Source organism: Primulina huaijiensis, chromosome 8, assembly GCF_012295235.1.
Source record: "Primulina huaijiensis isolate GDHJ02 chromosome 8, ASM1229523v2, whole genome shotgun sequence".
NCBI classification, from domain to species: domain Eukaryota; kingdom Viridiplantae; phylum Streptophyta; class Magnoliopsida; order Lamiales; family Gesneriaceae; genus Primulina; species Primulina huaijiensis.
In genome coordinates this window covers 14,658,406-14,676,572 of record NC_133313.1, presented here as the reverse complement: position 1 = coordinate 14,676,572, position 18,167 = coordinate 14,658,406, and the positions used below count along the sequence as shown (strand labels likewise).

Genomic DNA, 18,167 nt, shown 5'->3' with positions numbered 1-18,167 from the left:
CAGTATTTATTACACCCTTTAAACAGAATCTGGACAGCATGATTTTAATTACGATGAAATATGTCACACAAGTGGGATTCAAAATCGGTAAAAATATAAGTTATGTTTTGTGGATTAAGAAGTTACAGATAAATTTTAACGTATTTATTTGACAAACTTTGCATGAATTTCATACATCTTCTACTTAATATTTTTAGGCCGAGAGAATTATTCTTTTGAATCCCTTTAGTAGCTTCTGTTCCATACAAGCATTATCTGTTCCCATTGAATATCTTCGGCTCCGATCCATTTTTGCTTATTATATTTAAAGTGTTGTTTTAATTCATTATATGGGGCTCAAATCTTTTTTGAAATAAATTTAAGATACAGACAGCCGATTATGAATCCTTTTACATGAGTTGCACTGTTTACAGGATTGAGAAATCTTGGATCACGAAAACAAGAAATGTCAGATCAGATTACCAAATAAAGTTTCATTTTACAGGATAAATACAGACAAGATACGTATCATACAACTACCCACTGTGAATGATATTATACCAGGTAACAATCCACAAAGTTAAACATAGACAAGAAATAACTACCTGATTTTTCAACTATGGACCCTCATAAGCGTTACAAGGAAATCAAATGGACCTAATCTCCCTGAATAATGAACTGCACCGGTCTGCATTCCAAAAGTACCGTGTTCTTTGCATTGTTCAAGGTTTCCTACATCAGTTGTAATGTTTAAAACTCCGATTTCATCAGCCTCGTACGAGGTTTTATGGTAATGTCATCAATAGGATTATGCTGCTCCACATGGATGTAGTCTCTTGTTTTCAGAACCTAGAACATTTTCACATCAAAATACAAAGATCAGGAACAGTTCATCCAAGTCGAGAAGGCCAAAACCACTTTTACCAGGCCAGGTTCCGGAAGATAATTTTGGCAAAGCTAAAATATAGATCATGCGAAGTCAGCAAATTGAAGAAAGAGATACAAACGGGTAAAAATGACTATAAGCGTGTTTCTCATGATATGACAGAGTTCTACATCAAGCAGAACAGCCCCAATCACTTTGTTAACAATCTGATGTGAAAGATAAAAAAATGGCCAATAATTATTTCGCTAGAGGCCAACAGCAATTAGTCCAACAACTGAGCATTTTGTATCCAATTTAATTTAAGATCCTACACGCATGGGTATATTTTAAAAAACACAAAGGAAAGAAATCTCCCCGAAGGTTGACCATGTCAACTAAGAACCATATCAAAAAATTTACAAAGGGCGAACTCTCAACTAAGAACCATATCCAAAATTTACAGAGGACGAACTCTCCATTACACTTTAAATTTCTTGACCTCAGGTTTATTTTGCTAAACAACGATTTATTTTGTACACTCAAATTTCCTTTCAGGAGCGAACAATAAATAAATCAAACAAATTATTAATTGTATTTATGAAAGATAACCAAACGAATAAAAAATTAAAGCTAGCAAGATTTTTCAGGAATTTCTTCTAAAACAAGTTGAAACTTACCAATGCTTCAAAAAATAATCTCGAAGCTTCTTTACGTGATTTACCAATCAACAGACTGTCCATAGAAAGAGATTTCCTTCCAAACTCTTCCTCCTTAACAAATATCATTTGGAGATACTTGGAAACAGCTCTACAAAACACATAATGAAAGAATTTAGGAAGGTCCTAAGTAAAATAGCATTTATAGGCAAGGAACATCATCCATACCATTTATCAAGTTCAAATAAATAAAATTTTACACAACATATGGGCGCTCCATTGTCATCACTCATACAAATCAAGATCATCAAATTCCTAGTTCTCAACAGGCATTAGTAATTAATAATTCATTTAGCAATACCTGCAAAGAAGCAGTATAATTAAGATTCCACTCAGCAAGACATACCAAATAACACGCTACAACTCTTGTGCACATAACATCCAAAGAAAGTTTTTTACAACCATTCTAAGCCCACAGATTACAAATTCCTAGAATGTATGAACCAAGTTGTTCAACACTGCAAGCACGCATTTAAGTTTCATCAGAGTAGAGCAAAGTACTCACGTCAATTACTTAACTCGTGACAATTTGCACTCAGAGTTTTTAAGATCCTCAACTTCTTGGTTGACTAGAAACACAAAATATAAGGAGGCAGGGTTGGTAAATCAAGTAGAGAATCCAAACTCGTTATTGTCATTCTTAGTAAGTGCTTTGAAAGATCCCTTTAGACACTGTAAATAAGAAACACTGTTGATAAGAAACGTTAGGTCATGAGATCTGACTTATTCGTATCAAATATTAACAATGAACGCTCGAGCACCATCAATATTTCTAACTGTTTCCCTCATAAAGGTGAGGCAGAAGGCCTCAAAGGTATTTCAAAAAGAGATCTGTGACTGTTTTCAAAGTCACTACGCCAAGATCCTTTATGATCTAATTCTAATATTAGTTAATAAATTGATGGGATGGCAGCAAATCAGAAACAATGGTAAAGATGTCAACATCTAAATAGTGATCAACCAGAGCATATACCTAGTACGTGAAGACCATCCACTGTTGTCAGTGACTCGTGTTTCTTCACCATCAGGCATATAATCATCAGCTAAGTCGTCAAGCTCATCGTCATCAACATTTAGAAACTCTGAAACCTCAAAGAAAAATGAGTCAGACCTTGGTAATACATGAAGACATAAGCTTAAATTCCAAAGACTGAGACATGATCATGGAATAACTATAAACGATAATCTGCCACAACTGCAAGGACAATCACAACTTGACATTGCCACAGCCCAAGGTGAATCAGGTATGTTCTGGCAACATTCAATTGTGATGGTGTAACTGCATTATAACTGACCAAACAGCAAGCATCTTTTACTCTATTTGGTAACTGGACTTGCTATGTTTCTGATTTTCACTAATACTCATGCCCTTTATGTAAAAGAGTTTTCATTTATCGTATTTCTTTACATCAATAGCCATGTAATATGTAGCTCCAACTCTAATTAACATATTGGCAGGAAAGAAAATGAATTATGTTACGGAGATAGAACCACACCTGTGTCATTTCCAGAAGCCAAATAAAATTCCTGCATAAAATTGACCAGAAATTAAAGTTAAGGGAAGCTTTAGCTCAAACAGAAATGTTCAACTCATAAATATACAGACAAAAATAACGGTAGAATGGTTTCTTAATGACAAGAGTTAAAATAATATTTGGCAACAAGGTGTTGACACATAACTTTTTATAAGTTTCACTTCAAAGGATTAAATTAGGGAGATTATATTTTACACTTAAGTTCCAGCTATGGTAAGAGTAAGACTCTTATCACCTAATATCAATATCAATACAAAGTGAATCATATATACAGTAAAGGAACAAAAAGATCTTGTAAAATTTGTTTTGATCAAGCGTATATCAAGGATAGAAGATATTTGGTGCAAAAGGGGTATGTTATAGATATTCTTCTAAAGAAGCCATATATAATGAAATTTGTTCACAGTCGCACTACTGTATTTGGATCTATGATTTCGTCGAGGAAAGTCATTTATGTTGCATTTTCCTATCAAGCAGTTGAAAATTTTCATATAAAGATGTAGAGAAAAAAATGAAAGTAAATGAACAATTTTTTTCTACAAAGCACATTAGTACAAAATCTATTCATATTCTTCCGTATAACCACCAAATGTATATTTTCCAAGTGTTAATCCCAAAAGGAATCCAAGATTGAAACAGTCGAAAACAACGACCCATTTCTAGACATTCTAAACTCTCCAACACGATTAAAGTTGTCCAAACACCTTTCATTGTTAACCCACTTTCCTATTATAAAAATGACAACTCCTAAAAGAATTAATCTCCTGAGACCTAACATTTGAATAATTAAGGGAGAAAGCATTGTAGCACTTAATGCAGGATAATGGATAACATGGGGAATGCTGCAGTTGCAGCCCGAACATAAATAAAACGTTAGTTATAAGAAATTATGGCAAAGAAGGAGAAACTTACATCTCGACCATGAAGGCCAAACGTGGGACTGACTTCATTAATAAAATCATTCTTCTCTTCGGTTTCATCTCGACCAATTACTTGTCCATTGACTAAATCCACCATTGAAGGATCCAACCCAACAGTAGGTGCATCAGCCTTCTGCTCCAGTAAAACATTCGGCTCATCCTCATTAAAGGAAAAGTTTTTCTCAAAGACCTCATTTAATCCTGCCTGAAGCCTACCAGTTGTATCATTATTCCTATCGATGTGTTCAATTGACTCAGGGTCAGCAATAACATCAGCATCCACAGCAATATCATTTGTTTCCACACCAGCTGCATCCATAACAAGCTCCTGTTGTGAAACCTTGGTCTCCACAACACGAATAGCCTCAATCTGGTCTTGACCAACGTCGCCTTCCTCCAGCCTGCTATCACTTAGTGGAGGATTCTCACAGGGAATAGCTATCTCATTATCGGTGACCAAACTCGGTTCACAGCATGCCCCCATTCCACTGTGGTCTGCCACATTAAGACCATTGAACCCATGATCACTTTCTGTATATGGGCTCAAAACATTCTCAGTATTCCGGAAAGATAAATGTGGTTCGAAAGTAGTCTCAAGAAAGGTATCATTTTTGTCGTTATAAGAATCTAAATTTGTCTCAGCCACAGTTTCAACGGAAACAACATTTTCATTATTTTGAGAAGGTAGCCTCGACTCTGCCACAATTTCAACAGAAGCACCCATTGCATCATTCTCGCAAATTCTGATCGCACTCATATCTCTTACTTGACTGTACAAAGTTGCCAACTCGATCGACATGCCTAAATATATAAAGTAAATTAGCATAAAGAATGCCCTTAAACATTCTGAAGTTTCTACTGAGGCACAAATAAACGGTGAAGGAAAACATTAAATTGTCAAGAAACGAATACTCCCTCTTGTCAAAAAATTCTCCAAATAAGTAATAAATAGAGGAAGAAAATTAAAATAGGCGGAAATCCAAAGACCAAAATAGGCTACTGGTATGTTATAAAAAAGAGAAGCCGATCAACAATTTTTCATGAGTAGCAAAACCACAAACTTCAAAGAAACTAGATCCCAGACCAGGTTTGTTAAACCGGCCACGTCATTTTGTCAGTACCACATCATATATAACAGAACAGGAATCAGTCATGAAACAATTACACTATAAGGAAACTTTTCATTATTAAATGTCTCAACTAGAAAATGAAGAACTAATATGATGCCAAACAATAAAAAAAAGTTGATCTTCTGAAGAAAAGAGTTTGTGCAAAACAGGCTCGCAATAAGATTGATAGGTCCTGACTTATACCATATAGAGATTAATAAAATATCTATTCAATACTTGAATTTACAACATAAATACAACGCAATAAAGAGAATACTGCTACAATAATCTCACCTGTAACTATTGCCTCCCGAAAAATTTCATCTTCTAAAAACTGTTTTTGAATCATTGAAATTTCAGGGCGTGTGCAAGGAGCTTTCTTTCTTACACGCCTAATGTCTTCAGAGTTTGTCAGCTGTTGTCGTATAGTACTTTCAAGGAGCAAAGATAAAGTTTTAAGAATAATGAGAAAAGCAAGCAACTATCTTATACTAAAAATCAGACACAAACACTTGATAGTTCAGAGCAACGAGGCGGCAAATCTGATTGATTAATATGTATTACATAGGCACTGTGCCAGAAGAACCAATAAAATGCATCATACAAAAAAATAAAATTTCCTATTACATCTAGATGATCTTTAGAAAAATGAAAGAAACTGGTGTGAAAAAGAAATAATGCAAATGAGAATATGAAATCACCAAAGGTGATAAGCAACAATCCATCCAGTTTATCTTATAATACGTAGTCAAGTATCAAACATTCAATCCAGCCATGCAACATGTTCAACTTTAATATGCAAGCAAGGACAGTGGCATGATGATAAAGTAAAACATAGTATCAAGTCCAAAAGAAAGAACATACTCTCCATGTAAAACCATGGTATCATCCATTAGCACTTTTCTTTTGGGAGGACCTGAATGGGGAGCAGAACGATTACGTTTCATAGACGTCACCTCAGAAAAAGGAGGTGTGGGCTTCACTTTCATGACTGAAGATCTTCTTCCAACTGAAAAATTAATTTTTTGACAAAATAAGAATCGAGGCAATAGAAATCCAGTTAATGAAGAAAGTACTACATACCTAAAATGGAAGACAACAAATCATCGTCATCAGGAATAGACTCTGCAGTTCTTTTAACACGAACTAGTCTCGAAGATTCAGCAGAATTCAGACTCTGCTCTGTCAGAGTACTTTCAGTAAAGCTGCGTTTTTTGCCTGTTAAGATTTTGCTGCCAGCATCACCTTCATCAAGCCCTTCAAAGTCCTTTGGCAAAACCTCTTCAAGCGTGTTTCTATGTAGATCTGCACACCCATCTGGTACTGAAAGCAGTTTTTCGGCAGCAGGTATCTGAGATTCTTCAAAAGTATTTAAATTTTCTACTAGCGTTTCCTGAGAATTTGCATTACACACTTGACCATCAGGTTGTCCGGATGACATGTCAATATCTTTATGCGATACTTGTTCTTGCATGTGATTTGCCTTCAAACTTAGTTCCGAATTATCAGTTACACGGCATGCCTTACCTGATGAAATTAGGGCCATCAATATCAAATCAAAGAGATTCACACGTTGAAAAGGCAATCACTGCTATGCACAACCAAATCTGCTGCATTGTAGGTTGCTTATTGGATGTTAAAAAAACATGGCTACTGCATCAACTCCTGGCTACTTTTAACAATCTATCTAGATTTATAACTTGAATGAGTAGTAACTAATAAATTTGCCGAAGATTCAGGGAGTTAAGAAAGTACGAGCCTGTGGGACAGAAGAAGTTGATCTTGCAAGCACACAAATAACACAAAATATTATAGCATCAAATAGATAGGAAGTCATGTTTAACTAAAAAATTGCACTTATTTCAAACACTAAGACTACTACGAAAGTGCCTGTGTTGACTTAACTGCCAAATTAATTAATAGACATAATATCAAAGGAAACATCGATCAAACACACACGAACTGCACGCATGCATATTAGTGATCTCGTTTTTTCCTCTTTTTGCAAAAAATGATTTAAATTTCATAATTTTCGCAATTTTAAAAATATGAATTTATTTATTATATCATTATTAAATGAAAGATGTGTTATAGAAAATAGATCAAAAAATAACGAAGTACAGGGTAGTTATTCTGAGCGATAATTTTGAAACTGAGAAAAGCCATATGAAGAAAAACCAAAGACAGTTATCATGATATGCTCTCACTTGATTAACAGTATAGATAAATCAGGGTGTAATTTGAAATTTCTACTGTCATAGATTATCATGTATTATGATTGACTAGCCAACCTGTTATTGCTGTCTCCGTTCCAGATGTAGCCAAAGCAGTAATGTCGGTTAGTACATCAGCATCAGCTGACATGCTACATCCAGAATTTGTCACATCAGGTTGTACCAAGTTTGAATTACATGGCCTGAGAAATGGGGTTTCAGTTGTCGCAACTTTTTCAAGATCATGTTTCAAAACAGAGGAATCTGTAGGTTCCTGATAAGCCTGAGTTTGAGTATTGAGATATGATTTATCATGATTACATGCACTTCCGACACTTCCAGGAACTTCAACCCCAACTGACGATTGATCTTTTATCGAAACACTCTTAGATCCAATTGTATTGAGACCTTGATCATCACAGGGCTCATCCATTACACGACAATGTGTTTTCACTTTATCGACAGTTTTATTCGGTATATCTACCCTATAGTTAACATCAGATGCCTCGATCTGATCAGCCATTTCAGAAGAGGGCTTATACACTGATGAGGACTCATCTATCGATACATGTGCTGCATCAGCCTCGATGAAGGTAGATTCTCCCAGTTGATTTGAGTCTTTGATTTCCAAAACATCTGATCGGTACCCATTCTCCGCTAGTGGCACGTGATTAGTTACATCACAATTTGTACCATCATATGAACCACAATGTGCTTCTTGTTTATCCTCACGCACAATACTTTTTGAATTATCTTGCAAAGTAGATTCTGTTAAATGATATTCTGATTCCAGATGATCATCACATGCTGAAGCCTCTTTAACACTGAAGAGATTTGATTCCTCTACCAGTCCAGGAGTACAAGGAGCATGAGCATTGTCCACGAGATCAGTGAATTCATCAGCACCACCAACCTGCATGAGAAAGTCATCAAAAAAAATCGAATTTCTACAAGGTGAACATTTTAACATGTGCTGTAAAACTAACCAACAAGAGCAATATCGTTAAACAAAATTTTTATGTAACCGTAAACATCAATGAGAATTGAGAAATGCAAAATGAAGGATAGACAACAGAATAGCTATCTATCAAAATAGTTATAGAGCTCCAAAAGCTACCTTGTTTTCTAAATTGATATTGTTATCTTCATAATGCCCATCTTGTTCAGGAGTGGCAAGTGATCCAAAAGTGGTCTGGGGTTCAGCACTGGCATCACAAAGGTGTTATGCGTCATCGGTATGCTTTTATAAAGTAAAGAACTTGTCAAAGCATCAATCACCACTGAATAATACAAAGTTGATTGAAGCTGATAATATGAAATCAAATATTTCAAGACAGAAGAATAACGACGGCCAATAAGGTTCACATAAATTATTTCAGATAGAGTAATAACAGAATCAAAAGACTGTTCAGTTGATAATTCACAACTAGCAATTATGAAGAAAGAAGGGTATTAGCACAATTCTCTTTGTTTCTATATTTTGATAATTCAACGTATACTTATTGTAGGACCGAGCGCTTGCCGCTTTACCAAAAGCTATAGCTGGTGGTAATGGTGCAACTCAAATCTTTTAAACTGCACAGTATCTCAAGCACCACGGTTCGATCGCTCTACCAAGTAGGAACAATTATTGCCCCCAACAATCTCCCTCCCAATAATTGCACTCCTTGCAATCAATGGGAATCGAACCCGTGACCTTGGCTCTGATACCAATTGTAGGACCGAGCGCTTGCCGCTTTACCAAAAACCATAGCTGGTGGTAATGGTGCAACTCAAATGTTTTATACCGCACAATAGCTCAAGCACCATGGTTCGATCGCTCTACCAAGAATGAACAATTATTGCACCCAACACTTATATTTCTTATACACAGACATTCAGAGACAACCATCATATATCCCAGCCAAACCTAAAATTAGAGATTAAATGATGACCAAGCTTCATGTACATAAAAAGAAATAGAACCAATGCAAGCAACTTTTCGAAATAAACCAAAATTATGATAGACTTTGCGTAATTAATAGGTTGGATTGAAGGGTATCTGAGTGGATAAGTCATTTTACTCCTAATTCAAATACTTAAACCAACTTGATTATTTAATAATTAAATGAAACCAAAATAAAAACCGATAGTCGAGCAAAGAACAATTATAAAAAAATAGATGTCTAAACATCAATCATCAGTATTGTGCAAATTATGAAGCCATTAAAGAACAATTAATCCCATTTCCATTTGAACGTCACTGTTTCACCAGTTCAAACATGCTCAACCTAACCCATACATTTTGTATTACGCCAAAGCTTAAGTCATACTCATGGCCAAAATATCATTGAAGAATCAACTCAAGGGTTTACGTGGCAAGACGGAACTACTGGGTTTGGGAAAAGCATATCACAATTTCTTTCGTCACATAGCCAAAAATCAAATTTGGCATTTAGCTAGAATTCATGAATTTTGATAATTGTTCACAAATTAATTCTGAACTTCTAAGTTATGTCTATCATTTCTTGGAACCAAAAATAATTGAATCTTCACCTATCTCGGATCAATCCACGGATCCAACGCCACAATAACACTACGTACAATGGACTAATATATCATGCTTCTTATCGATCACTTCAAGTCTGTGAAACATTCGATGGAAAGAATGGTACATGAGTGTTGCCTTTTATAACCAACCACTCATAAACAGACCATGAAATATGATTGATAATCAAAAAATTCCAAACACCAATATAATTGAATAGAGAAAGGAAATCACTTAACCAACACCACAAATGGTAAAAGTGAAGTGGTGAACCAACCTCAAATCAGCATGACGAGCAGAGCCAATTTTGTGCAAAAACAATTCCTGCATGTAAATGTTCAAATATTAGAAAAGAAAATGTGGAAATATTTGTAAGAGCTAAATACATGACATACGTAGCCATGAAAAACTCAATAGATTTATTATGTATCGGTGTGTCCAACACAATGACATGGTGATACAATTGTATCACCTCCGCTGAGTGTAGATCTATTTTAATCATTAAATTTTTGCTCTAATAGATAAGAATATACAATCAATGTATCACCTCCGCTGAGTGTAGATATATTTTAATCATTAAATTTTTGCTCTAATAGGGAAGAATATACAATCAAACGAAATATTAACACAATCAAATATAATTTAAGAATTTTGGGGATCTGTTCGTCTCAGGATTTCATCAGCCAAGTCACTTCCGTCATACTCACTCCAAAATGTAAAACTATTTAGCAAATAACTTCTTAAAATCAAGATGTTACTGCAAATTAGCAAACCTGCACTGATTTCTTTCACTCACAAACAGTTTCAGGAGTAAAGAAAGTGCATTTCAATTTGGAATTATTTAGACAATCCCAAGTGTAAATGTAGCATATCACTGAAGATTTTGCAAATTTTGAAGTTGGCTCACACTAGAGGACAAATTTACTCTGTTTTATAGATAGAGACTCATAGAACCAAAAACAAGTCTCATCCCACTAAGTATCAAAATCAAAAATAAAAACAAAGTAATCCAGGTGTTCTACAGTTAGCATCACAAGATCATAACATGCCTACAACAGTTCAAAATTAAAAGCAAGAAAACATAATAACAGCATCTAGAGAGTGGTGTACCTCGTCAAGGTCCAATCCAGATGCATCACCATCTCCAAATCTCTCTATTAACAAAATAAGAAACAATAAGGACCAAGAATGCATGTAGAAGCATCGCAGTTTAATGAAAATAATAAATAACTTCGTATTTTGGTTGCTGGGATTACTTTTTCATAATAAATATAAGGAAAAGGATGCAAAAGTTTTAAAAAAGCTAATACAGAATAGTATTTTTTTTATGGATAATAGAGAACACTATAGGGGAATTGCAAGGATAGCACTAACCATCAAGACCAAACTTTGATGTTGAGTAACTGACACCCTCCATGGAATCTTGAAGGGTGATTTGCTCTCTTGAACCAATATGATGATCCACATAGTTGCTGCAAATTAAAAGTTGGCATATGATTGAAAACAGGTCAAAATGCTCGCACTTCAAAAACAAATCACATAATATTTTCTTAACGTCCTTGTAAAAAATCAGAGTGATCAAGTCAACCACCATATTTTATGAATGTCTTGGTGTCTCATATGATGTTATGCATCTCATCTATTTAGAAACCCTCTATCTTTATCCCAGAGAGAGTTGTTCCAATCAATTATTAAGTCAATTACTTGAACTTTGTGTATGCAATGCACTTATATTGACAAGTAGTAGGCTTCAAATTTAATACCTGACAGATCTTCAAAAAAAATTCCATTTAGTTTTTTATTAAGTGGATGGTAAACCTATATTAACTATCATTTCATGCAAAGATTATTCATCCAAGTTGAGCAGTAATTTTGTTTTGCTCTGTAAGTTTAGTTGGAATGATGTCTTATTTTTTATTTTTTCATATTGTATTTATTAATAATTTTTTCCTTCTCGGAAGACTGAAGCTCGTTTAAATGATATCATAGCTATCTTGTGAAAAACGAGAACTAACCCATATAAAATGTCATTATCTGGAAGCTCAAAATCATCAAGATCAAATGTTTCTGGCAAGGTGATGGAGTGATAAGGTGCCTTTGATTGTTCTGGAGGTAAATCCACAGCAGTAGAGCGAAAAGCCTGCTTGATTTTGAGTAAAGCCTCACTGCAATCATCAAAGAGGTAGTTCACCTTTCTATTATATATCCTCACCACACCAAGCAGAAGATGGCTGGACAACCGAAGCGCAATAGGAACCTCAGGAAAAATTATAGAATCTGCACAAGATAATCAGATTACATTCAATGACCAAAAAAAAAACCACATAACAGTAAGAAAGGAACCGTACATAAGTTCCAATTTTTATATACACAAAAAGGAGATGAATCAGATAAACAATTTCAAAATTTGGGAGTAGAAATAATAATTCTGATCTAATACAAATAACATATATTTTCTCATAACTGCCCACAATAAAAGGAAAAAGGAAATAACAATCAACAACCTTTTAGTGACTTAATTTATGAATAGAAATACGTAGCATCAAACGAATAGGTGCAGATTGACGTGATTACGATTGTCCTATGCTTTTGTAAAACAATCACAAAACAGTTATTATGAGAAGAGAACAGAAGAAAATTGTCTTTTCCTGAAACATCTGTCGGTCTCTCCCGATCTTCCTAAAAGGCGGACATTGTTTTACCAGATAGATAGTTTAGATTCAGTAAGATGTTGAGTTATGAGGTCCCAATCTATTCAGCTCAATTTTACAGCCCCTTCGATTCAGATACTTCATTTATCAATTGCCAAATCATGTGATTTTCTTTCCAGGTTCAAGGAATAATCAGGCTTGTCTACTGCAGTCTGCAAGGTAACTTCTCGAGCCAACAAATATTGAGACAACCACACAGTTTCAAACGATAAACTAAATCATATTTCTCACAAGTATGAGCAAGGTTGTAAATGGCGGGAGGCGGTGGTGGGGCGGTCAGTGACCGCCTACCGCCTTGGCCGCCTAGACGGTTGAATTTTTTTAAGTAATTCTTTTTATAGATAATCATGCAATAGATAATCATAGATCATCATTTTTAAGTAAAATGTGCAATTAAATAATGTTTAAGCACAAAGAAGCTTCATACAATATAGTATCATCTAGATAATGTACAATTAATACAGATTCATCATCATATTAATGCTATTATGCTAACATTATTACTTTTACCAAAAAACTAAGTTTAAATTTCAAAGTTTCAATAAATTATCCATCATTAGAACAAGTAGTAGACTAAACATAACTAATCTTCCAAATCATCTACATATGCACCATCTACTATATCCATGATCCTCTCATCATCGGACTCAAAATTGTTGACTAGGTTTTTTAAATTGTTGGCTAAGTTTTTAAAATTGTTGACTACAGCTTAAAAATCTTGACTGTCCGCCTCGCCCGCCTGCTCGCCGCCTCGACCCGCCGTATAGCTTGGCCGCCTAAAACACCCGCCTCATGCATAGGCGGTGCGGTCGAGGACCGCCTACCGCCTAGGCAGTTAGTGCCTAGGCGGCCGCCTCGACCGCCATTTAGAACATCGAGTATAAGAAATGCATTCTTGCTTACTTTGCCAAATATTTTCTATTTAAAATAATTTTTGAATTGCCTAATAACCTCTTTAGTATCGGACACGAAAGAAGGAAAGAGTAATGAAAAGAATAGAGTGCCTTTAATTCATAGTACATTAAGATTTCAACCCTCCAATCTAAGCTCGATACTCTCAAATACTCTCATAGTTTACAATTATTTCACACATTATAATAAGCATTAGCTTTGCATTAACTTCTTATTCCTGTAATAACGGATAAGCATAGTGCATTCTTATGCACATTAAATTAGCCATAGGATAATAAGACACCAGTTGTATGAAGCCTGCCATTTTCTCCTCAAATTCTGGATATAAGAAAACAAAATTCCCAACTTATATTTGATAGCAATTATTCAACTCCATTGAATTCACAGACGACCAATAAGCCAAAACATCATCAGAGATATCTATTTTAAATATATAGATCAAAATATGCATTTCAAAATTACAAAGTTGTCTGTTTAATCTGATTCTTGTCAAATATACAATGAGAACATATATAAAATAAATATTTAAATATGGTATAAATTAGATTGAAAAAAAGGGGGACATTTTAAAATAAAACTAGAGCTTTACCCACGGAGACTCCAATATCAGTATCAGCAACCTGATTCTTTCGAAGCTTCCGCTCCAAATGTGCCGCTATCCATATGGTCCCCAGCGGCCCTTTCTTTGCCAATATGAATTGCGAATAAAACATTTCTTTTCCTTTTTTCTTCTAGCACAAACTAATAATCATTCACTCATACAAACTACTCACTCCAAGATCTTATTTTACTTCTAATTATCTATACTTGATGCATACACAACATTTAAAACCAAGAATAGAGAAACCCTAATTTCAACTATAAATAATATAAAAAATCGATCTGTTGGGTTGAACAGGACCCCCGTCAGTCAAATTAAGCACAACTAGCACTCAATTCCAACTACAGAAACCCACCTTGATTCTTCATAAAAGACCCACGCATTACAGGTAAATACCTACTCAAAAAACGCAAAAGCTTAGGCTCCAGGGAAAAATTCATCAAAACTATGAGCTCGAACAATACAGATAAGCTTAAATTGAGAAATCAAATCTCCAAATCAAGCAAGATCGAACCCGCGGCAGTTTATGCATACCCAAAAACGTATATACGCAAATAATCCTATGCATAATCTGTATAGAAGACAGCACGAAGTGCGAACTCTAAAGAGAAACTTGGATTATGGTGTAATCCAAGGGAACTTCAAATGAATTTTGATTTTCAGCGTTTAAAATCTCTTTCTTCTAAAATCATTCGAGTTTTTTTGGAAACGAAGGCACCTTCAGGTTCGAATTCTGAGTTAGGAAGTCATTAGTATGGACTGGTGCAAGTGTATGCTTGAGATTTTTCAGAGGCTGTCTTGGTCGAGAATCAACGGTCCAGATGTCAGGATTGGGTTACCTGCTTTTGGACAGCCGAAGGATTGCGTGTGGCTTCCGGACTAAAGCATGACAGCGCGTGACGTTAGTACTCTCCCCCAGAGCAGTCCACTCTTCTTCTGGTTGTGTACTGCTGAAGTTTGTTAGAAGTAGATAATTCCACGGAGAATAAAAATAAAAATAAAAATAAAAATAAAAATAAAAATAGTAAAATAAGGAGTAAATTGGAAATAAATTATTAAATCCATATCTAAGTTTATTCTAATTCCTTATATCTAAATAACTTTGTTTCTACTCCCTAAAGTATTAAAAAATACAAAAATATCTTTATATATGTTAATTAAAATGATTGATTTTACTAGACCGTAAATGGTATCAGAGCCAAAGTAAAATTATTTCAAACATACAAAGCTATTATTACAAAGTAATTAGATATTTGAGGAGGAGAATTTTCTAAAATAACATGAATTCGAATCCAGGTTCGAGATTAATTATTTACAGGATTTATTCCAAAACTTTGGAATATTTGAAACAAGAAAATTTAACTAATGTTAGATATCAAGAAAACAGGGGAATTTATCAGAGTCCTAAGGTAAATTTATAATTCAGAATAATAGATTCCTACAAATAGTACTGAATTCCTCTAAACTTTCCGAAGATCTCAGAGAAATTCAAAAGGCGGCACATAATTATGACAATATGTTGTATTATGTACCACAAAATGTTCCTTGAAAACCAAGAAGAAATTCTTGGAATATTAAAGAATATTCAAACAAGATTTCAAAATATAAAACAACAACCAAGTTCTAGTAAAAAGAATTCAAAAAGAAGGTTACCACCATCCTTTGGTATTGAACTCTTTGAAAGATCGGTTCGGGCACCTGCGAAGGTGCTTCAAACACAATATTCTCCATGAGATTCAATAGCTCGTGCTCTAAAAATGTAAACACTGATGAATTAAATCGAGTTTGGTTTTAAACCAAGCGGAAGACACGCGAAATAATCATTCGTTAAGAAAGCTGACTAATTTGAAAGCCTTTTAACTTGTGTAAACTGAATAACTGAAATAAGGAGAATCAGTTCTTGCATATATCAGTTCAGTTATGGTGAGAACTGAACTGATAACTGCTCGAACTGATCAAATCAGTTTGAAAACAAAATTTAAACAGTTATGTATACAAGATATGTTTATGGAGGTTTGAAAACTTCAAATGCTCTTACGTCACCCCTTCTACCACCTCGGGTAGGATCCACTAGAATATTTTGATTTATACAAACCCACTCAGCTTAGGACTTACCCTACTGTCTAACTGAACTCCTAGCTTAGACTGAAGGTAACAAGTTTCAGCCAACACTTGTTTAATGTCAATGTGTTAAAGACTACATACACAAGTTTATTGTCTTTGTACAAGATTCACTCAACTTATTAGTACGCTCTATGTTGGAACATTTCATGTTCATAATCTTGATTTTGATGTTAACAAAACTTGTTATTTTGTTACTAATGATTTATCGAAGTGCGCAGGATGCTGAAACTGATCAAACATCGAATTGATCAGTTAACTGAGCCAAAAATGAAGCTTTCGAGAAGCAAACTGAAAGCGCCAACGTATTGCCCAAACTGAATCATTCCAACTGAAGTATCAATGACCAGTTCAACTGATTGTCCAATTGACAGGCAGTTCAGCAGAAGATCTTCAAAACCCTGGCCACTGATGAAGTGCTCAACTGATGGAGAGCCCATCTGACCGGTTCAACTAAAAGAGTTAAATTAGTTCAACTGACGAGTCAACTGATTTCACCAGCCAAACTGAATATCAGTTCAAATGACCAGTTAGGTGCATCAGTTAGAAATCAAGTAGTTGAAGATCAAGACAAGATTACCTAAGTGGATTCCAGTTACGCACAATGATACAAAAGCTATTGTACGATCAAGGTACAATAATGGACGTTGCAGCAACAGTTAAAGAAAAAAAGTTCCAGCATAGATGTCGGAAAAGTCGAGACACAAATCTCAAGGAACGCATTCAAGCTGCAACGCATACAATTATTGAGTCTCACTGTACGATCAGTTTCCCACCTATAAATAAAAGATCAGTGAAGACCAATAAACAACAAGTGTGTGAAGATACAGAGAAAGAGCACACATATTGCATATCAGCTTACAAGAAGCAATCGGCCCAGAGGGAACACTTCATCGTGTTATCATCTTAGATTAGAAGCACAATTCTCTTAGTGTGTGAGAACACTTTTGTGTCGTACTCAGATATCAGTTCTCACACACACATCCCACCACTCAAATATGGTCTTGGACAAAGACAATAAACTTGTATATGTAGTCTTTGACACATTGACGTTAAACAAATGTTGGCTGGAAGGTGCTACCTTCAGTCTAGTCTAGGAGTTCAGTTAGGCAGTAGGGTATGTAACGTACCGTATTTTGAACTATTTGAAATTTGCGAAAAAATAAAAATTTTCTTAAATAAATAGTAATCCTTCAAATTGCGATAAAGATAAACTGTTCGTCCAAAATATTGGCAATAAAAAAACGATTACAAACTCGTCCCCACCTGAATCGATCAAGTCTAGTGAGTCTAAAGACTCAACATGTTTAAACTGAGAATAACAAGTAATACATAATAAAACCACATGCATTTTTAAAGTAGACCATACATAGTTAACTTGAACGTACTTACATAAACATAGACGTGCCATCATTTCATAAACATTTTCAGAAATATACTTGCATCATACACGAACATAATCATTTTGCATAGAGATATGTTTCAAAGCAAGTGACCCATAACATAAGTGCGCCCGATCAGACTAAACAACAGTACTGGGCTGGCAAGGAGGTCCACTACCATATACATGAGATGCCCGGTCATGCTTTACCGGGTGGATTGGTCCCTGGTCATGTTTTACCGCTTTTCAATCCTGATCTAAACCCGATCATAATTTACCAGGGTGGAAAGGTCCTCAGCCACGTTCACCGACTTCCAAACCCGTTCATATTTGGTCACAAGACGTTTCGCATACCTCAAAAACATAAACATTTTCCTTTGCGCTTCTAACATGCTTACATGGCGTTGAGGGATTCGTTGGATCTCGCCTGAGCTACTGCTGCACATACTAACACATTAACAAGTACTTAATTTTTATAACTTACACGTACTACTTGTACTCAACTTTGAAGTAATTAAATGGCTTATGACGTTCTAGAGCACTCGGGACTTGACCTCGTTTAATCATACTAAACCAT

General features: G+C 35.0%; 1 protein-coding gene across 1 annotated transcript; it reads right to left on the bottom strand.

The window, feature by feature from the left end:
* Positions 1–434: 434 nt before the first annotated feature.
* On the bottom strand, positions 435–15,015 carry LOC140983453 (sister chromatid cohesion 1 protein 4). Its single transcript, XM_073450517.1, has 15 exons — positions 14,077–15,015; positions 11,880–12,141; positions 11,239–11,336; positions 10,975–11,018; positions 10,142–10,188; positions 8,455–8,542; positions 7,416–8,250; positions 6,208–6,651; positions 5,989–6,133; positions 5,419–5,555; positions 4,008–4,816; positions 3,057–3,087; positions 2,534–2,642; positions 1,522–1,651; positions 435–828 (listed from the first exon to the last, which is right to left on the bottom strand). The coding sequence occupies exons 1-15, from the start codon at positions 14,198–14,200 to the stop codon at positions 730–732; spliced, it is 3,402 nt and encodes a 1,133-aa protein (XP_073306618.1). The 5' UTR covers positions 14,201–15,015; the 3' UTR covers positions 435–729.
* Between the last annotated feature and the right edge of the window lie 3,152 nt (positions 15,016–18,167).